We start from the raw sequence: 23,236 nt of genomic DNA, 5'->3' as shown, positions 1-23,236 counted from the left end.
ACTGTTAAGTGTGAGAAATAGTCAGGGGAAAATATCTATGTCTACAGTGCAAGGATTTCATACTGTGGGGCAGCGGCTTGTGTCCGCAATCACACAGTCAAGTTTTATGCAGTGAGAATGTACTGCATTATTTACAGAATAGAAATTATCTTGAAAGCCGCTACTTGCATTGTTAAAAGGAATTGAAGTAACCACCCTTCACCCTTCCCATCTGAGAATATACTCTCAAATCACTTCCTGCTTCAATCGGGTGACAGTCAAGGTAAAGAAACATGCCTGTCCATCCTTCAAAACATCTTTGCCATAATTAATCGAAGTAGAAAGCCTTGTGGTTATTCCACAAATACAAGGAAGTGACGAGGGCAGAGCTTTATGTTTCGTAAAGAAAGCAGTGCTGTAGACTGGGACGTTTGAATCTCAGTGGCAGCCGCCAGATTGACAAATAAAGTGCCCTCCATCCGTCTGAGTGGGCTCCTCTGACTCCCACCAGCACCGCAGGCCGCAGCCATCGGCAGCACCACCGGGTGCCACACGTGCCCTCGATTTCTCTTTGAACGTGGCCTGCCTGTGGGGTGGGAACATGAGGCGGCTTGCCTGCCAAGCTTGGGAATGCCATTAGGCACCAGGAAAGTGTCATTAGGATTCTATTTGGAGCACCTATGTTCCCCTCTAGGCAAAGAAGCCATTCTCTAACACAAAAGTCCAGCTCCAAGTCCCTTTGCTAAGCTGATCAAAAAGTTTCTGCCAGGCCACTGGGCAGGGATTTTAGAAATAGAGTTGCCACATTATACAGGCTCCTGGGGAAAAGACATAATTAAATTCTGCTTGTGAGTCATCTGGAAAATGTTAATTCCAAGTTCTCAGACTCTTCCTCCTAAGGATTCCAGCTCTGCTAAAGCAGTTTGAGCAGAAGAGTATTTTCCAGTATACCTAATTCTGCAAGGAAGGTAACACCCCACCAGCCCCTTAGAATAGTGGTGGCGTGTGGCTGGGAGGGTTTTCTCTGCCATCTGGGCTCTAACGGGGTACTCTTGAGTCTCCAGGCCCACCCCATCCTGGATGATGGGACAATCACTCTGCCCTGAAATTTGGAGACCACATTGGTTATCCAACAAATTCCTTCTGTCAACCTCTATGTTACAAGACCGAATTGCTCACAGAGAAGTACAGAACAGATGTCCTGCCAACATGTGCACCAAATGTGGCTGGTCTCAGCAGGAATTGCTGAGGCCTTCAATCATCTTCTTGCACTATGGCACAGGAAATGAGTGACAGCTTGGGTTGTTTCCTAGCCTCTCTGGGACACAAGCCTGAGGCTGTGAAGGAAGCATTGCTGGGAGCTGCTTTTATGGATTTGCCTCATCTCTTCCCTCTCCAGCCTAATGGCACCTGTGCCAAGGAGGCCTTGAGGCTCAGAAGACACCAACATAGAGCCACATGCCCCTGTGTCCACTGGAGAGGACTCCAGCAGTTCTGTACAAGCAGGACCCCAGGTTTCTGCTTCAATTTCGATGGACCACCAAGTTGCCTGGCAGCTGCCACACTTCCTCTAACCAGTCCACAAATTGCCCCTTTGGCTTTTGACAGGGCTACAGTGAGCTCTGGTGTAGCTCCTCTCCTTTGGACCACACTTAGAAGAGTCCTCACTAGACAAAGCGAACTGGGTGACAGACATCAGAGGAGCGCATACTGTAAGGGCTGTGGGTAAGGGCACAGGAGGGCCATGAGGTGACTTTCTGGAAAAGGCCTAAGGAAGGCTCTGTGAAAACAAAGTTTGCCAAGGCAAAGTGAAAACATCACCCAGCTCTCACCCTTTTTATCTATCACTCACAAAAAGCAATCAATCTCTATTTGTCCAATTGACTTACCTCTAAGGTCGTCACTGACCCAATTTACTTAGTTTCTGTGAGTATAGAGAGTCTGCTGTCCTTCACACAGCTTCTGAACAGTATTTGAACATTGCACACACAGCCAATGTAGCCAACAGTAGAACCGGAACAAGTGGTACTGGACTACTCATGTTTACTTTGTATCCTATGTATATGTGTATTTGGCAGTTCACTTCCAAGAAATGTACTGAACATAACATGAAGCCTTTGCCATGCATATGGAAATTCACCATGCAAGCAGAGTTGAAGAAGGTTGTCTTTACTGTGGTTTAAGATTCAGACTAAAGTCACAACTGTGTCTGCATTTACAATTAGCATGGTAGTAATCTGGATGAGAAGTGCTGTAGTTGAAGATACAATTTATAAAATACAATTTTAGCATGAGTTTCCTTGTAGCATGGTCTCAGACTGAGGATAAGTGGTGCTTAGCCTAGTTTTAGTCATGCTGAAGTCTTTCTAGAGGACTGAAGTTGTTTGCAAAGAATACTAAGCGCTTTCTTCCTCTTTGTATTTTTTTAGACTAAAATGCACCCTTAAAGATTAGAAGTCTGAGACAAATGTCAGAATACACCATTGAATGTCTAACCAATCCCTTCTCATCTTAACTAAGAGTCTGTTTAAACCCAAGATGTCCAACTGAAGTCAGTACTTAGGTGCATCAATATCAATATGGATATGAAAATGGAACACTGAAAAAACCCACAGGATTTCTTGTGCCTAATTAATAGGGTTCCTAAACCACCTCTGTCATCTTCCTCTTCTTCACCATTCTTAGTTTCTGAGTGGAGCACATCTTTCTTGCTCAAGGACATGGTTTGTGTTACGTCTTCTGTTCTGGAAGTCCTCCCAACACTACCTCTCCCTACAAGATTCTGGCCATTTTCTTCAATTTGCAGAGTGTAGTATATCACCTACAGCTGTCTAATTCTTCCCAGGGCTATTGGACCAATGCAGAGCTCCTGCTCCACTCCAGTGTCTGTGAAGGCTGCCATTAAATTAATGGTATGTCATGTGTCTCTGTGGATCATGGATTGAAGAACTGTTTCACGATGCTGTGCTCAGAAGGGGACTTTGGGAAGGGGGATTCAAGGCTCAGGTGGTTCAAGAAGCCATTCTGTGAACATCCCAGTTCTGATTTTGGGTCACCTCTGAATTGTCACTTCCAGCCACATCTCTTGATTTTCTGTGCTTAAAAATTACAAATTTTCTGTGCTTTATTACAAATCCCTTTTTATCCAGCGACAGTCCAGCTTCTCAAGAACATTCTGAGCCAGGTGCTTTGGCTCACACCTGTAACTAGCTACTGAGTAGACTGAGATAGGGAGATCTCAGTTCCAGCCCAGTGGTTGCTCCATGAGGGGCTGAGGCAGCCAACAGGTTAACTCACTGATGGACTTGTAGTTAAACAGACCATCACTTGGTGGTAGAAACTGAAAGAGGAGTGTCCTGATTACAGTAAGCCAATTGCTGCGAGACACCTTATTTGAAGACCATTCCCTTCCCTCTGGTTCCCAGCTTCCATGAGCTAAGTAGGCAGCTGAGCTCTGGCCCTGTGTCCCCACTCTGATGCTCTCAGCGATGGGCTAAGAAACTGCAGCCAAGGAATCTGAACCTGTGAGCCAGACTATTCCTTCTTCCCTTCATTGTGACCTCTGATACTTGTCACGAAACTGGAAACCAAAAGAGACACCCTTTCCTTTTCCCTGTACACCTCGACAGCACACATTCCCATTGTGGGATCACGTGCACGGCGTGCACACAGGGAGAAGGAAAAGTTCCTGCATCCCACTGCCAGACATCCACGAGAAAGAAGTCCACGGTGATTCCTATTACTTCTATACAGCTTCTCCCTGAGTTGATATGTCTTCCAACTCTTCTAGGAGATTTTGAATCAGGACCACTTGAATGTGATCGTGTGCAAGTTATGTTTCCTTGAAAATGAATCCCAATAATTGCTCCTAATCATTTTTCAGCATTTGTAAGTGAACATGTATTCACCTCAAATTTAATCTACAATTGAATATTGTCATATCACTGAAATAGTCAAGAAATTAAATTCCTGTGGAAAATATTTTTTCATTCATTTCTAAAACCCATTACTGTTGGGTCATTTATGTCAAATTTTCAACATATTTGACAAGGCACTATTGTCATTTTTATACTAATTTGAAGAAAGGATTATTACTTTAAAAGAATCCTATAAATTCAAGGATTTTAAAGCAATATTTATTTTATATAACCAGTATATTCAAGCATAATAGGTTTCTTCTGTCCAGAAACATTTCTGAATTTGACTTTTGCTTGTGAGGAGGCACAGTATAATAAAGTATTTCATGGGAAAGTGGGCCCTCATTCAGATGCAAAACCATGAGGGGATGGACAGCTAGTGAGATGGGAAGGAGAAGGTTTGGCATTGAGCAGCCTTCAGCCCAAGCAACCTGAGATAAAGCATCTAAAGATACAGAATCCACATAGGCCAGTTCAGTTTTGCTAAGGTCATCTAGCTTGGAGACTCTCTACTACATGTCAGCATATCAGATTGAGGCAGAAGGCTTTCAATGAGGTCATTTATGAAGTAGGCTTATCTGTGTAAAACATAAGAAAAAAATCACCTCCCCACCTATCTTCTTCTGGGATGGGAAAGACTAAATCTCTCTGTCTTAAAACAACTGAAACGTTTTGGCTCTACATTTTTACATGCAAAAATATACATGCTCAAAGAGAATAAGTCAATAATTGCAAAGCAAATAGACTCTGTCCTTGTGTCAGGTTTGTCACTATTGGGTGTGTGATCAAGGCAAGCTTGTCTCATTGCTTCTTTAGATGTTAGCCATAAATGAGGCTAAGCTCTGAATCATTCTGGTGTGTCTACCCTAAGACCCCATTATATGCCTCATTTCTTTAATGGCCATACCCTCTTCTTTCCCTCCCCCTTGATCGCTTGTTTTCTAGTGTTAGGAAGAAATATAGATGGACCCATCCTACTGACAAAACCAGAATTACCTAAACTAGCGATGCCCAGTAGAATTTTCTGTGATGATATAACAGCCCATATTTATAACACACAACAGAGAGGTAGCTGTTTAGTCACAAGTGCCAATTGAAATTTCTGCTAATCAAAAGCTCAAGATCTTGATTATATTTTAAATTAATCATATCTACATATGTGATGGACAAAAATGTATAAACAAGGAACTTTTATGGTTTAGAGAAATAATAAACACATATACTATCATCTCTATTTCTTGATCTCCCTTCCAAAATTTCCCACTTTGAGCTGTCCCTCCCGGCCAGAGGCTATAGATCCAGGTTTCTTATGTGTTTTAGAGATTCTGAGGTATACTTGTTTGAAGAAGAATGGGCAGTATTGAGAAGCACTTGCCTATAAATCTTTGAGAAACTTTAAGCAAACCAATGTTATCCGCTTCTAATGCCATCAATTCTGTTTCCTACATGAAGCATTTGTTCCAAAACTTTTATATATAAGAGTACAATCTAAAAGAAGTGCTAATGCCTGTCTTCTCTGTCTTTGGTTTGTATAAACGTTATGAGCCTCATAAGGGCAAAATTGACATTGTTAGAAAATTGGATTGGGCTCTGCCTCTGAACATATAAATTGATATTTCTGTAGATTTGTGATATTATTTTGCACATATTTCACCTAAATTATAGATCATAGCTCATTTTTCAATGCTATAGATATTTTTCTAAATTCACCTAAAATTTTCAGGTTTAATACAACACATAGCCATGTAAAAATAAGTGCTCACTAAATTTCAAATTGCATTTGCTATTTTGGGGGAGGGGGTAAATGATGCAATAGAATGAATTGCAGAATCTAATATTTATACCAAATAACTCTACCGCTACTTCCTGTGGAAAAAAATACAGTTTTCCAAATAAAGTGACAATCCATGGCTGAGATACAGTTCCAAATTAAGACCATGTGGAGTTACTCATCTCGCCTGAGGAAACCATGGGAAGATCAGGAGTTCAGGTAAGGAGCCCCGCAGCCTCTGTGTCCTCCATCAGGGAGCATTTAAAAAATCTTTTTCTCCCCAGGAAAGATCTGTGAGCAATGAAAGCCATTCTGTGGCCTCAAGGGTCCACCTTTGCAGCTAAGTTGCAGTATAACAAGATGGAATCTAATAGCAGGCTAGGACATCTGTGACATGACTTTAAGCAAAGCACATGTCAGGGGTTCCTGTGGCTACTACAGAGATGGAGCCTGCAAAATGTAAATCAAAGAAAATATAAGAACATCTATCTCAAAGGAAAGGATGGCTGTGGTCTGTACACTTAACATGTTCTGAATGCCTCAGGGAAACTCCAAGTATGTAATGTTAAAAATAATGATGTGCCAAGCAAAGATAGTGAGCTCTTGGCTAGGAGAGAAGAAAATGCTGCAGAATGAAAAAAAATACTTCTGATGTTTTTTTTTTCAAAATGTAAGTTCAGGTTAGAGTGCCACGTCATAAGAGTTCACTGGTAACTGTCTTCCTCTACATAGAAATCTCATGCAGTTTCTCTGAGTATAAAATGACCACCTTTCCATATTGTATCAGTCATTATTATATCAATAAGGTCAATGAGATTGTAACTTCTTTTTAATTGTTAAAGATTCTATTATTTTATCTTATGTAGGATGATACCAAACTTTATGTTTCAAGTGGAGTACCAAATACAACAGATACTGTAAGCCAAAGTGGTGTTACAATTCCTTATGAAATTCTATAAGTCAAACACTAGTTTACTTGCCTTTTTGTAGAACAGTTTTAGGACCATAGCAAAGCCACACTCAAAGCACAAAGAATTTGCTTGTATGTTCTATCTAATACACGGTGTGATCTTTGAAACCCTCTTATAGGAGGCAGAGTGGAGAAAAAGAGACATTTCTGTGAGCATCAGCACCCGACCACAGTGTGGCTCCGCTGCATCTTAAATCAAAAGGAAAGGACTTGACTGGACTGAAGAGCTGGAAAGCTCAATGTAGCTATGCCAGCAGACATCAGTGGCAGATAGAGTTAGTCTTGTCTGAGTTCCACTTGACAAATCTCAAAGGTGAGCTTCCTGATTGAGACAGATATGCTCTATGCCTGGGAAACATTAAAATGGAAAAAAAAGTCATAGCAGCTCCCTGTGGAAAAATGAGGAAGAACTACACCTGAGTCATTTTCCACTTTGTTCAACAAGATGTCCTAGAAGGCCATGGAGGCCCACTCTAAAACTCTGAGTGAAGATGAGTAAAAACCCAGGAGCTAAGGAAGAGACACCACAGGAGGAGACAGACTCACAGGTCACTGGAGGGGACGGGTACACACCCCATGGTCCCTATCCAACCAGCAGAAGAATGGTTTTAGTTGCTTGGTGGGTTTGTTGCTTTCCTGAAGCTGTTATTTTTTATTTAAAACTGTATCTGAAACTTAAAATTATCCCTTTAGCCTTGGAAAAGCCTGCCATCTACCAAGAGATGGAAATGTCTTTTCAAGCCAATAAAAGAAATCGTCTCTACTTACAGCAAGATGGGTTACACAGTAAAAGTTACGGATGTTTGCCTTGGAGCTGCCTTGTAAACACTGCCATTAGGCTTAACAATTCAGGTGATTCAAGAAGCCATTCTGTGAACAGCCCAGATGGTCAGCTCAGCTCTGATTTGGGGTCACCTGCTCCCTCTGAGTTGTCATTTCCAGCCACACCTCTTGATATTCTGTGCTACCAGCCTAGTTTTCAAGAACATTCCGGGCTGGCTGCAATGGCTCACACCTGCAATGGGCTACTCAGAAGACGGAGCCTGGGTGGACTGCACTTTAAGCCCAGCCTTGAAATAAGTTTACAGGACTTTTTTTCAAGGAATGCCTGGCCACTATGTATGTGGGGTTCTGAAACCTGAAGGACTTAAGTTCCAAGTCAGCTTAGGCAAGAGTTCCATCCTAACATAAAAAGCCATAAGTGATGGTCCATCACCCAGATAAGGCGGGAAATAAAAATTAGGAGGATCATGGTCCAGGGAAAACTGTGAAATACTATCTCAAAAATAACCAGAGTTGGAGACACACATCAGGGATTGAACTACCTGTGAGGTACAAAGCCCAGCACCACTGGAAAAAAAAAAGAAAACAAAGAAGAAAGAAAAAGACAGGAGGGAGGGAGGGAGGGCATACCGGATCCAGAATTGCTAGTCTGCCCACACAAACCCTATCTTGGCTGTCATCTACTAGGCCCTGCTTCAAAGCAGGCAAGTCTAATTTCAGGATTTGTCTTCCACATGTGTGTGTGTTTGTGCATGTGAGCATGTGCGTGCATGCTTGTGCTGATATTGAAGCTTACATGGAGCTCAGCACCTTGCACTCTTGCTAGGCTTTTTTTGCACATGGCTAGCTAGCACTTTTCCACCTGTGACATAGCTCTCCACTTCTGGCTTTCATTTGTTAATTGAGGATGTGTATTGAGGATCTGTCCAGGCTGGCTTTGGATCCAAAGCCTCTTGGATCTGAGCCTTTGGAGAAGTGAAGATGACAGATCTTCAGTTCTACAACATTTTCTTTGCTAGTCCTGGGCTTGAGCTCAGGGCCTGAGCACTGTCCTTGGACTTTCTCAAGGCTAGAGCTCCTCCACTTGAGCCTCAGCACCACTTCTGACCTAGAAAGTTAATCATTTTAGCTGTTTTAAACACACCAAGAGTCAGTAGATGGAAGCTTATTAGAATTTCATTCTATTTTCAAAGAGAAGACTCAGAAGTCATGGGTGGAGGCTGATTGTAAGTCAAATAATGTTCTTTCAATTAGAGTTCAGATAGTTAATCTAAAAGCAATGGCTCCCATTTTCAGAGAAATGTACTCAGTACCCGAGTCAGGTAATTGTGACCCCTCTCTACATCAACTTCACAATAACAGTTGAAAAACAAAATGAATAAAAGCAATGGCTCCACCTTTACTAAGGCTTTTTAGCAGAAGTTGGCTGACCAAAACCTAAGCATACATTAAAGAGCAATTCTCCTATTAGAAGTAGAGATTTAAACTCACTTAAAAGTCCATTTCTAAACCAACTTTATGGGTTGGTAGAGGAGATAGACACAGTGATTATGAAGCATATGTAGTTAATTCATTTCTGCCATGAAACATAAAAAGTGTCTACTATGTATGATCCCCTCCCTGTGCTAATCACAAAGGTAGACGGGGTATATTCCTTGCCTTTTGCTGATGACTTTAGTAGTGGATACCCAAAGTATCCATTGGTACCTGGGGACAAAGAATCTTAGTTCTTAGGTCACACTCTCTGTATTTATTTTCCTTTTACTTATATATTTATACTAACATTACACAATTTATTGGTTATCTTGCAATTGTTTTCATTGACATTTAAACTACGTAGTTAAAGACAGGGATGTAGCATGGCTGCTCATTTATGCTTAGCACATTATGAGATAAAAATAAGTTGAGTTATAAATTTTGGCCATATTTGATTATTTTAATTACAGACTATCTTCTTGCCAGCAGGTTTATGTGTGCTTATCAGGATAACTTGCTAAATTAATACAAAATCCCCTATGCACAAGTGAAGAATTGTAGCACACAAAATCAGGGTAATTCTAACACTAGACAGAAATATCCTTCCTTAAAAACTAGCTATGAGAATATCCTTAGTTCAAACATATTAACAAGTGATGGTAAGATTTTAATTGTGCTCAGAAAGGCAAATGCCCCAGATTCAGCTCATGCCTTATACTCTAGCTTCATTACTGTGATGCCTGTAACAAAACAGTCTTTTAAAAAAGGGGGTGATTGGTGAGAGCCTTCCCTTGTTTTCATGATTCGCTTTTTTCCAAGCACACCACTGCTTGGAAAATCACATCTTTTTTGCCTCTTACCAAGTTTTTGCATCCTGATCCATATTTCTGGAAAGGTAGTCAGATAAGCTTGACTGTTTTTCAGAAAGAGGTTGCAACATAAGTCTATGTCCCGGTGAGAAACCTAATGTCACACAACATGGGCACTTTCACTAAGAATCTCAGCTCCAATTCCCCTGATTTAATTCTCAGTTTGGTTTCTTTCTCACTGTGTGACCCAAGTGAAGTCAATTAACCTCCCATCCAGCTTTAATGATACATTCATGAAGGTAGTCTGATATTCCCACATGGGCAATGGCATGCATGCATAAGTAAGAATGCTTCTGCAAACTAATCTGTCAGCATATCCCAGCCATGCTGTGCACGCCCAATTCCAAGTAGCATTTTCAATGTGACTTGTCTACCCTACACTTTTTATTACTGCTGGATAACATTTGTTTTTTTTTAAAAGTAAATATCAGTAAAGGGGCTAGTATAGAGTAAGACAAGACTATTTAAAGCTATTTGTTTCCCCACTGAGATTTTTGATTCATTTACTTCTTAGAATAAATAAATTAATCCACTAAAGTAAAAACCTATTTTTTTAACTTCACCATTGTTGATAAAGCTTCTAACTGGTCACATGGAAAGTATACCAATTCCTTTCTGCAAGTTAAAGCAGTGCAATGCAGAGCAGTGGCATTTCACATACAGAAACAATTTCAGATCTAGTCACAATTTCAGCACAGATAGCCATACAAACAGGCTGTGTTCCCACACTATGGCCAAGCTCCTGAAGGTCCCTCAAAACAACTATGCATCCCCAAATATGTCAGTTATCAGGTTTTGTCCACCCAGCAACCACTGCAGTCTGCTCTTAAGAGAATTGGTTTTGAGTGGAAACACCATGGGTCCAAAACATGAGAAAGAACAAGATTGGTGGAAGCCAGTCATCGATAAAAATAGCAATCTGAGGCAGTCACTTGCTTTTCAACTTCCTTCATCATCTTCAGTAACTGTGGGATGCATTGTGGGTGACAAGATGAAAGGGAGTCAGAGCATTGTCGTCACTGCTGCTGTAAGAGAGGCACTGCTATCCCCACCACTCATGCCTGTGTGAAAATGCCTAAACCTAGAGAGTAAGTTTCGATGTTTTCCAAGACCTTAATTCATTACACAGATGTGAAAGAAGCTTTTGACAATAAGAGAATTAAGTAGATTTTTGGCCAACAATTAATCTGCGACAAATATTAAGTTTAGGAATTATTATACATTTAGACTATATTTCTTAATAAATTTCCTCACATAAATTGTGCTTAATCTATAAACCAATTTTAAACAAAATCCATCATGCCAAGCACTTTACATCTTATTCTATTTATTGAACCATTTCTCATCAGAAACCTTTTAACTTTAATGCTATTCCAAGGCAGAGGATCTCATTAGAGTGGCAAAGATAAAGTTCTTTTTGAGATAAAGTAATTATAGTGAGTGTGGGGGGAAAAATCATCCAAACTTCTTGGCTGCAGTAATCTCCTGACGAGTAATTTTCAGACTAAGAAACTGTGTGCAAACAAGAAGATGCTAGTGGTAGATAACCTGTGCAACGCAGACCTGGCACTGCAGGGTGAACAGTGTCTCATTTCCACAGAACTAGAGTCCTATCAGCGTTTGCTCCCTGGAAAGTATTCTGAGACAAGATGTTGGGTACTTTTTGAGCTAACGCTGCACCTACTCTGCCATCTAAATTTTACCAAATGAAGGAATTTCTCTATAAACATCCGCATTATATTCTGAGCTGACATCACACCAGAGGAGTCCATTTCTTCCTGTTATAGAAGGCTTTTGGCTTTGTCTTCTTGAGGAAGCCTGTGTCACAGCGAGTGTAGGCAAGACCACGCCAAGGCAGTGGGAAGGGAAGAGACGAGCATGCCGAGTGGGAAGAGTGTGTCTTAGGGACGTAGTGGGATGGTTTCTGCAAGGGGGAGGTGGGGGAGAGGATGGAAATGGACAGAACTATCCCCAGAGGCAGAATCTTCAGTGTAGCTTGCCAAAATAAAATTGCCCAGTTAGGCTGTTAAGAGTCATAAAGTCATTATATCCAATGCACATTAAGTGAAATCTGCACTATATAATGAGGAGAACACATGAGGGAGCACAATGGACAGGTGGCATTGGTCAAGATGCATTATACTCATAACTTGACTTCTGCACTTAAAGCTCATTTGTGTAACTACTTAATAAAAAAGTCATAACACTTGATACTGGTGGCTCACACTTGTGATCCTAGCTACTCAGGAGGCTGAGATATGAGGATCATGGTGGTTCAAAGCCAGCCTGGGGAAAAAAGTTAGTGAGATTCCTATCTCCAATTAATAATTAAAAAGCCATAAGTGGAGATGTGGTTCAGATGTTACAACACTAGCCATGAGCATCAAAGCTCACAGTCAGCACATAGGTACTGTATTCAAGCTCAGGACTGGCACAAAAAAGAAAAAAAAAGTAATGAAGTCTCTATAGATCTTTTTTTTAAAGATAAATATATGCTATGGAACTCTTTGAAACAGTGACATGATTTATTTTAAGTTACCTGCTTCGGTGTGAGACTCCAAGTCTAAATCCTTGCACTGTCAACAACAAACAAATCAATAGTGCTTCATCAGAAACACAGGACCACATAGATGGCAACTCTCAGCACTGTTCGGCCTGGGCTCGTGTCCCCCTCGGTCTCGGGACCCCAACCACTGAATGACCACTCTTTGTTTCCTGCAGTAAGCACGATGCTTGACTTTCCAGGGAGCTCTCGTACGTCTCACGACTTGGGCCAACCGGAACACTTGCTGGTGTGTGTTAATTCTCAACTCACCCTCAAAGTCACGTGATCTCTCACACTCCCAGATTTGGAGATGCGTACATAGAAGCAGCACATCCTAGAGCAGCCATCCTCATCAATTTAGTTCAAGTACAACATGAAACATGATGTACACTGGAGTACGATGTGTGAGAACAGCTCGCTCCTGTTAGGCATACCATTTAAGTCTATTTGGAGAATTACTGCATTATGAAGAACCCCCAACAACAACATAACATGCTAGGAGAGGACTATAAAGACTCATGAAATGCAGAACTTCTCAACAACAATTCCCTGGATAATGAAAAACACTATTGTATTTAAAAAATTCTCAGCTTGCTGAGTAGTTTCCAGCTTTTAGGTATAAAAATCTCATTGTAGGCTACTCCAATAAACCACTTAACTAACTAACTAACTAACTAACTAACTAAAGAAATCCACTAGATAAATCCACTGTAGCTAGGCACCCACAGAAGATCCAATATTCTCTTTATGTTCATTTCAGAGAAAACCATGTAAGTTAGTTATCAATCTTTATAAAGATGTAGAAATGTAAACCTAAAAGTGCCTATTCTCAGCATAGAAATGATCCCTTTTGGCAGAATTCAGTGCCTCCTCTATCGTAGCCAAAGCCAGACCTGCGCCACTTTTGGCTTTTTCTGAGTAGTTAACTGGAGATAAGTGTCTCCTAAACTTTCCTGCCCAGGATGGCTTCAAACAATGATCCTTGGATCCCAGGCTCCTGAGTAGCTAGGATTATAGGTGTCACCGATACCCAGATTTTTCAGAGATATTTTAAGCACAAGGGAAACAGTTTTGCAGTAAGACATTAACTACCTAGTTTGTAGAGTAAGCTATATCGTTTAGAAAATGCTAAGGCCTTGGATAAATGTCAAGAACATTTTTTTCACTCTTGGCTCCTATGTTTGTTAACTGTGTAACTTTGAGCTCCTTATTTAATCTCACATTGGAGAACGCTATCTACTCTTTATGTCTCTTACACACATTAGACAAGAATATATACAAGAATATAAGAAAGGATCAATAAATTGGAGCATACACACCATACATACACACTATCTGATTATAAAATTCCAGAAAGAATTTCTAAAAGGTGTGAACTTATTGAATCTACATATGGAAGTCCAAAGGCAGAAGCAGTTCATTCACTGTAATTTGCTTTGTACACTATTGTGGAGAAAATACTGTAGAGTGTGGAAGTAAAAATGACCCCAAATGACTAGCTATCTGACCACATAAGGCTTCTAGCTTCCTGAAATATAAACAGGCTAATGGGGATGGATGTAGGGCACAGAAGCATATGGCACAGAAAAGGAACTGAAGGTGTCTACAATTATGTAGATGACAGGCTGCCCTTTAGCAGATAATCAGAGGAGAGGCCAGACAGCTCCAGAAAGGGAACACAGTAAAGAGACCAATGGTCTGCAGAGCAGTAAGTAGTCTAAAGGGAATAGAGCCTAAATTTGGAAGTCAAAGGTTCCCTGTTCTGGGAACTGACCCATCTATAGGTCATGGAGGAGGCCCTCTGAGAAGGAGTGTGCACACACAGCTGGATGCATGGATCAGACAGACATTCCTAGGGCTGCAGCCCAGCTGAGCAGAGCCCAGGACTTCATCTTGGAGCAGTACTCTATGCAAACAGCAGCACCCCTGAATTAATGGAACTGGAGGCAGAGACACTTCAGTATCCCTGAAAGAAGTCAGCCAACCCTCACATTTCTGAGCTAACATCCATAAGCACATGCACATGATAATAAAGAAACTAACATCACTAAGTATGATGTGGCTAAAGTTCTAAATTCCCTCTGTGAGCTAAAGAAATACATATGATATCAATGAACAGGCCTTCCTGAGCGACAGAGGGAGGGGGTCAGACAGTGAGGGCATGTGTGTGGCTCATGGGATGCAGCCTCTGTGGCTCACCTTCACACCTCTACTGCATACCCATCTCCAGGCTCAGGTCAGCACCAGAATCATTTAATACCCACAGCACTCCACTTACTACTTGCTATTTATTTTAACTACATTTAGACAGATGTTGCATGTTTTCCCTCTTTTTCATTTTTCAATTTTTCTCCCACAGAGTATTTTATCTAATAAATTTCACATAAAATTCCAGATTTATTATTCCTCTTGATTTAAAAATATCTGAAAAAATGGTATTAAGTAAAGTAGGCCAGACCCAGAAGAAGCATAGGCTGTAGGCTTTGCCTCATTTGTGGTAGCTAGAATGTACTTACAAGTAAACATGCTGAATGGTGGGAAAGTGGTTACAAATGAATTAACTGAAATTGAATAGACTATGGAGAGTGCAAATAGTATAATTCTTAAAAAAACAACTAAATTAAAGCTTAACAAAATAAGTACCAGGAAATGGGTACTTGCAAGCTTGGGGATAAGAGAAGATAGAAGAATGAAGCAGGGGAGGGAAGATAATGCAGGCAAAAATTCATTGTATATACCTCAGAATTGAGAAATACAAGGCAAGGGGTGGGTGGAAGAAAGGTAAAGATTTTGAAGTGCTTACATAGATCAGGATGCATTGTACGAGTAAAGTTTGTTGAAAGGCAAAAAGCAAAAATTAACCACTTAACCTAAAATCAAGTAAGTAAGGGAAGGGAGGGTGGGTTGTGAGGCGTGAGTGAGAATGCTGAAAGTAGTGAAATTGATCATAAATGGCTTCGGCGAATGACAACTCAGGTGCACAACTACTTAAAAACAGTAAAAATATTCCAGACAACAAGCATTTTATTAAAAATCCAGCCATATACACAGAAAAAATATCAAGCTACATTTGGCTAGCCCCAATGTTTGTTTTTAAATTGTATAACTTATTTTAATCACCACACAACATTTTTGTCAGACGTTATATATAATGGTTGTGATAAGTATGTTTTAACTAACCTCCACATTATATTGATATAATAAACATTTTATCTGTTACTGTTATTTGTCATTGCTAATTATTATTATTTTTTAAAGTTTTTATTGTAATTAATAGAAGCGTTACGTTATATATGCCAGATAAAAGATACATTACTTAACAATCATTGCTACCCCTTCTCATGTTTTTGTCCCTATTTCCCTCCCCTACCTCCTCCCCTCATCTTTTCCCCCTTCCCTATTCTATTTCAAAAAAACAAATAAACATATATACAATATACCAGATAATGAGGCAAGATACTTTAATAATATGAGATAACCAAGGGACAGCAAAAGAGATGAGAGATAACATAGTACATTAAGGATAACAATCACTCATTTTATGGCTTCTGTTTCTATATCCTGAAGGTCATTTCATTTAGCCTCATCCTATATGGCCTTATGTATCTAGGTTTTGTTCTATTGTAAATCTCTGCTATGAGAGTCCAAAGTTTCTACTGATTATGACAAATGAGGGAAACCATTGAGCCTATGTTCCTTTGAATCTGGCTTACTTCACTTAATATAATTTTTTCCAAGTCTTTCCATTTCCTTACAAATGGGGTGATGTCATTCTTTCTGACAGCAGCATAGAATTCCATTGTGTATAAATCCCACATCTTGTGGATCCACTCATCAACTGAGGGACATCTAGGTTGGTTCCATATCATTGCTATGGTAAATAGTGCTGCAATGAATATCGTTGTGCTAGTGGATTTAGTATGTGCTTGTTTCTGGATGAGTGGGTAAATGCCAAGTAGCTAGGAGCATGGCTAGTGGTAGAGTGCATGCCTTGCATAGATGAATCCCTGGGTACAATTATTTGGTACTACATACACAGAAAAATCCAGACATGGTGCTGTGGCTCAAGTGGTAGAGTGCTAGCCTTGAGAAAACCCAAGGATAGCCCCCAGGCCCTGAGTTCAAGCCCCAGCAGTAGCCTAAATAAATAAATGAAGTATTCATAGCCACTGGAACTAAGACTTCACAAATCCTACAACACTATTCATTTTTCTATTTTCCCTAACCATTTAAAAATGTAAGGGTAATGCCTGGCTAGGGAATGGCACACACACAGCCACCAGAGCAGACTGGTCTCCCACGCTGCTTTCAGGGCACCTATTGGTGGATCCACCACTTTGCTGCTCACGTCTTTTAAATCGAACTATAACTGACTTATGGCCCCATTGACAAGGAGGAGACCAGGGACTGAGACATTCGCACGTGACCATCAGTGCCCCAGCAGACTGACGGCCTCCATCACCACTTCTTCCAGCAAGCACCTGACCACACTCCATCCTGCTTTTCCTGAGAAAGCAGTCCTTCTTCTCCCACTCAAGGAAATGGGAACTGACCCTGTACAGATGGTACTTTTTCCGAGGAGAAAGAATTCTAGAACTCAAAGGTAAGTTTTTATATTTAAAACATCAGGTTCAATGAGTCACAACAATAAGAAGAAAATCTTATTTCAGCAATGGTGATATGCAATCAGAGTCACTGAAAGGCAACAAGTGAAAGGAAGTGTCATTTCCCAGGCAGGCCCGGCTGGCAGCAGCCTTCTTACCTGGGCCAAGGTGAGCGTGGACTGTCTACAGGAGCCACACCGCACACGGAGCTTTCCTGGCTGCACTCTGCGACAGGGGTCTTTGCAGTAAACATAGAAACTATTGTAGGTCATTTTACCTGATAGGAGAAAGGCACAGAGAAGGCAACCTATTAGTACCGGATCAAAATTCAAATAGGAAACTCTGTACATTGAATTTGTAGATAGCCCTTGGCAGGATTGCCATTTTCACAAAACAAATCCTCAAAGAAACAATCATCCTATTAAAAGTTGGTCTAAAGACTTAAAGAGAGTCTTCTCTGAAGAGGAAATAAGAATGGCCTACAGACACATGAAGAAATGCTCCACATCTCTGGTCATAAAAGAAATGCAAATCAAAACAACTTTTGAGATTCCACCTCACTCCAGTCAGAATTGCCATGATCAAGAAATCTAATAACAACAGATGCTGGAGGGGATGTGGCCAGGAGGGATCACTACTACACTGTTGGTGGGAGTGCAAACTCATTCAACCACTATGGAAAGCAGTATTGCGATTCTTCAAAAGACTAAACACAGAGCACTCCTATCACCCAACAATCCCAAATATCCAGAAACAAGGCCATTCTAAACCTGCCAGCACAACTTTGGTCAATGTAGCATTATTCACCATAGCTAAGATGTGGAACCAACCCAGATGCCCCTCCGTAGATGATTGGATCATGAAGACATATTTATACCATGGAATTCTATGCTGCCATCAGAAAGAATGGCATCGCCCCATTTGTAAGGAAATGGAAAAAAACTTGGAAAAATAAGCCAGACTCAAAGAAACAGGCCCTATGGTTTCCTTCATTTGTAACAATTAGTATACGTTCAGGATTCTCCTAACAGAGATCATAATAGCTCCAAAGATATGCACATATGTCCATATAGGATGAGGCTAGGCAAAATGAACTCCAGGATATGAAAACAAGAGGTTTATCTTTGTCATTGTTCTTAATGTACGGTGTGAAACTATTTCTTTTCTTTTCCCTTTATAGTTTATCTCATGCTGTTACTGTATCTGACTTTGGTACCTAGTACATGTGTTTATTTGTGTATTTGAAAATGGGAAGGTAAAGGAAAAACAAGATGAATGGGAGGGGGTTGGGGTAGAGAAAATGGGAGAAAAACATGGGAAAAGGTAACAATGTTCAAGAAGTAATGTACCCACTACTCGATGAATATAACTGTAACCACTCTGTCTATCACCCCAACAATAAAATAAAAATTAAAAAACAATAACAAACAAAAAACAGATTCAAAGTCCTCAGGAACATTTTACGTCTCTGGGTTGAATAATACAGTGAACATGCAATCATTTTAATTTAAAAAAACTATGTTTATGCTCAAAAGAGTAGGCAAATGCAGTCATAATATTCACCTTACCTATCTGAGAAAAATGGGAACTATGAAATGAGGGGCCAGGTGGGATTAGGTGAGGTGAGGGAGAAAGATGGACGGGTGACGCTGATCAAGATGCACTGTCTTATAATGCCATATTGAACTGAAACTCCTTGGTGCAATTAAAGATAATAAAAATATGTATTTTAATTAAAAAGGGTACAAGTCTTTCTTTTCTTGGCAACAGCCCCATTATATACTCAGCAGCGTCAGCAGATCCACAAAAGAGCTGGGCAAATGTGCTTGCCTCATAATGGAATTCAACGCACCCTGTGCTGCCAAGATTTGCAAAAAGGACCGGCAATTTGGAGGCTGAGAAAGTCAGAGACCACTGCTCCTAAATTCTATTTCATGCTTCTGTACACAGTTGTGAAGACTCTAAATATTTTTGCTCTTCAAATCTTATCTGCACAGGCAAACCCGTCCGTTTGTCATGATAGGAATTAGTTGGTCACTGATCTCTGGGCTTCCAGGGAAGGCATGACAAAATACAGTCACACAGAAAAGGAAATAAGGGCCCTGAGTCCTGAAGCACTTACAGAGCCAGCAGCCACCGACAGAATGATGCTTTTTGTATTTGATCAAATTTTCTCCTTACAGAAAAGACAGCCTTCGAATATCACATTTTCAAGAGCAAAAGGGGAGCCCTCCCTAATTTCATAATTAAATATCGTTGATCATTTCCAGCATAATGTCACTGCCATTCTCATGACTGAGAAAAATCTAATTTTATTCTGAAACATTTGCAATGAAACAATTGCCTTTCTAATTTTCTAAAACTGTTAATAGTTATTTCAACCTTACTGTTGCTATGGAAGAGGGAGTATGACTCAATGTCATGGCATAATTTTTTTTAATTTTTAATGGTATCATCAGAAAAATCTAGAAATAAGAAGGAGGCATATCTTATTGTGAATGAGCTTTTCAGCCTCCCAAATGCTATATGGTCTACTAAAAAACAGTGTAAATGTAATGAAAAAACAAAAGAAGATTTTAGCCTTAAGTAGCTGAATTTGTTTCACTAATGGAAAGAATGTTAAAGGACATTTAGACTGTCATGTGGTTAACCACCTTTATTAACATCATGAAAACAAACTTTTTAAAACATAAAACCCAATAAAGATGCCAAGTTTTATAACTTTATGATTTTCAATTGTTATTCTGCAGAGATGGAAACCTAGTGACAGTGAAAAAGTAGGAAGTCTAAAATGTATGCTTCTATCAGTGTTAAATTACTGTTTTTTTGTTTTCTATTTTGTTGTGGAGCTTGAACTCTGGGCCTGGGTGATGTCCCTGAGCTCTTCAGCTCAAGGTTATCATTCTACCCCCTTAAGCCACCACTCCACTTCTGGTTTTCTAGTGGTTAATTGGAGATAAGAATCTCTTAGACTTTAATGCTTGGGCTGGCTTTGAACTATGATCCTTAGATCTCAGCCTTCTGAGTAATTAGGATTATAGGCATGAGCCACCGCGCCTGGCTTAAATTACTGTTCTTTGATACCTCTGTAGCTTTAGTGCCTTAGTGGGCCAAATATTCCAGTTAAAAATAGCACAATGTTATTGGCAAATTATATAAGGATACATTATTAGGTTTATATAGAGCACAGACAAAACATAAAACCTTCATTAATAGAACAGAATCATTTATAACAAAAGATTGTGAGAACTATGACAATTTTAACCTGTCTTAAGAACTTCTTGCAGGCATTTGGAGCTTTTATTGTTAAAACCTTCATCAGCGATATGAACAAATCCAGTTTCAAAAATTGTCTAACCTATTATAAAGGTTATCCAATAAAAAAAGAAGCAAGAGAAGGGAAGCAAACCAAAAGCTTTGCAAAGGGGTGTCAGGGTTGAGACATGAGCAGTCAGGGAGCGCAGACTGTCAAGTTTACAGTCTTAAAAGCAGCATCTCCAGAATTCCAGGGGGTTAAAAGCTGTCTCCCTTCCTTGCCAGCCACAGTGATATTTGTGCAATTGTTTCAGCTAATGGCGTATCCAGTTGGTGGGAAGACCAGGTGCCCTTCACCTTCCACCCAGCCCTTGAGAGGTTATTCTGAAAATGCTGTGTGCCCATGCCCATGCCCTAGAAGCACACAACGTGACATGCAATCCATTACACCCTGAGTGAGTGGGATTAAGAGCCAGTTTAAGAGAGATCAAGGTCAGGCCAGTCCAGCTGAGAACAGCACATTTGAGGTCGGCAGCTCCACTTGGGCTGAGCCACTGGGCTAAATCATCAGAGCCCCTTCCAGAGTGGCTTCCCTACCTACGCAGAGGATCTCAAAGATTTAAAGTTGGCCAGCTTCTCTAGGTTCTGTGTGATCTGGGGTACACCAGACAGGCCCACAAACGAAACCTTGTCCACGTTCTGGGCAGTGTGGCAGCGTGGCCATCGACCTCCATGAAAGGCCTGTGGGTAGAACTCTTGCAAGTGGAGTCCTGTCTCCCAGAGGAACAGAAGGTGATTCTGTGAGCCTTCCCTTGGGCACCCTGTTGTCACCAGCGAGGAGCAGGAGTCTTTCACTTGACCCATTCTTTCACAGAGCAGCTTTTCAGATCAGCTTCCTTCTTGTGTCCATAACACGTCTTTCTTTTTATGTAATAAGTGTAACCCTAGAGAATGATTTCAGAAATTGTATAAAACGTGTCCTGCAACGTAATGTCTGGCCTGTGATCATTCCTGTGCACTTGGGGATGCTTGTATGCACACATGTGTGTAGATACACACATGTACCATAGACATTTTTGGCTGATTCAGTCATAGCTATGTTGTAGACATCATGCTTCTTTACCCCTAGATCCTAGAATTAAAACCTTTTTTTTTCATAAAAAGCCAAAGGATGTTTAAAATGACTTGACGATTCCAATGGCTCTCTAAATAGACTAGCATGTACCCTTGCAAGCTGTGAAGCAAGGATGCTTAGCGTCTTTGACCAAGACATATGCTTGGATGTGGAGCTAAACAAGGCCCTGTCTGAGGCCAGGCAAGGGAGAAAGCGCTAGCTCCCCAAAATGGAGCACAGAACACAAACTTGATCTGATCTCTGAAGTGCCTCTTTCCTGGTACGTCTTGGGACAGCAGATATTTTTAAGGAAACATATGTGGAGCAGAATGTGACTATAACCCTGTCCTTGTGTCTTGAAACAGCAGGAGTTGCTGCTGTCTGCACCCATAGCTCCATCACACAGCTATGGGCTCCCATGCCTGACCAGTTGACCTTCTAGCAGTCAGCCACCTATGAAGAACCTCAGCGTTGGCCAGCTCCCAGAGTCTACCTGGGATAGACAGACACATGTCCTGAGTTGCCAAAGCCTATAGGGTTCCAGACACAGCCAACTGCAGGCTCATGGCTACCATGCTTCCGTATGGTGATCCTTTCACCAGTCCTCTGCCAAATTTTCTAAAATGTATGTCTCATGGGCTGGGTGCCCTAAAAATATGACATGAATTAGAAACAGTCCTATTTCTAATTCCAGCAAACAGATCTTTACATATTATAAAGACAGACTCATTTTCTTTAGATGGAACTGAAAATCCTCCTTGCTTCTAGTTTGAAACTGCATACAGAGCCTAATTCTCCTGCAGATGAAATCCATTCAGCATGGATCCCCTGAGCCACCTCTTCTCTACGGCAAGAATGCGGAAAGACAAAGATCTTATCCTTTTCTACTCAAAGCCAAGTTCAAGGAGAAACTCTGCTTCCTTGTCTTCCAGAAAGTCCTTCAGAAAAGTTATCGATGGGAGGCACTGGACAGTGCACACTGCGGTTATGTCAAGGCCCTGGGCCAGAACTGTCCTCTGGTCATACCCCATCATTTAATAAACAGCAACTATTCACCATATCAATAATAATTTCCCCCAGAGAATAGATGCTATGAGAATTGCAGGAGGGATGGTAGTGTGAGGGCAAAATAGTAACATAAAACTTAAAAAAAATTCATGATTACCAAATACTGAGAAAAATCTCTCCACCTGTCAAACTCACTAAATGAATATAATACATTCTTCAAAATGTTGGAATGCACATTTGAAATTGATAACGTTAATATTCCTAATACCACAAAGCTATTCATGATGAATAAAATATAAAAACTAAAACCAAAAATGTATAGAGGACTTGATATAAGTAAATGTTAACAGTTCAATTCTAACAATTTATCACCACTGAGTCACTTCAAAGGAGAGCAATCTCTGCACAGATACTTTTCACTCCAGTCCATGTACAATAAGTTAGCAGAGACAAGTCATCCAGCCAGGTCATTCTTGATGCCTGCAGAGTAACCAAGGTGATGCTAGATTATAAACAACTTCCCATTACAGAGCCATTCGTCCCCTGTGTGTGCTCCTAAAATATGTTTAGCAAACACTAAGGGGGGAGTCTACCTTTAAAAGTTATAACTCAATTCTCAATTTTTTCTGCAAAGGATTTCAATTAATGCATCTGCAAGCCAAATGGTTTCATATAGTGAGGGAGAAACTGCTGATTGAATCTAATGCCTTCACCTGATTTTGGGGGGAGATTGTTGTTGCCAATTTATTCTTTCATTATTCATTTTGAAAGTAATAAAAGAAACACTCATGCCAAGACAAAACTATAGAGTGAAACATAATTTGAATATTAGCCTTAAGTAAATAACAAGGCTCACAGCCAAAGGGAGAACACTTCGTTGCTTATTCTTCCTGAAAATGGGTTATGTGGTTCAGGAGGTGCCAGTGACGTTGGGGCTCTTCACAC

The 23,236-nt window shown here is 40.5% G+C and overlaps 1 protein-coding gene across 1 annotated transcript in view; it reads right to left on the bottom strand.

The window, feature by feature from the left end:
• The window catches only part of Prkn (parkin RBR E3 ubiquitin protein ligase), a 912,456-nt gene that overhangs the window by 507,558 nt on the left and 381,662 nt on the right, over window positions 1-23,236 (bottom strand). Inside the window, 1 exon segment of the mRNA XM_090337856.1 lies at window positions 17,073-17,191. Within this exon segment, the coding sequence (XP_090193982.1) occupies window positions 17,073-17,191 (119 nt within the window).

This window comes from Megascapheus bottae, chromosome 8, assembly GCF_031878675.1.
Source record: "Megascapheus bottae isolate mThoBot1 chromosome 8, mThoBot2.hap1, whole genome shotgun sequence".
In the NCBI taxonomy this organism is placed as follows: domain Eukaryota; kingdom Metazoa; phylum Chordata; class Mammalia; order Rodentia; family Geomyidae; genus Megascapheus; species Megascapheus bottae.
This window is presented reverse-complemented; position numbering and strand designations above follow the sequence as displayed.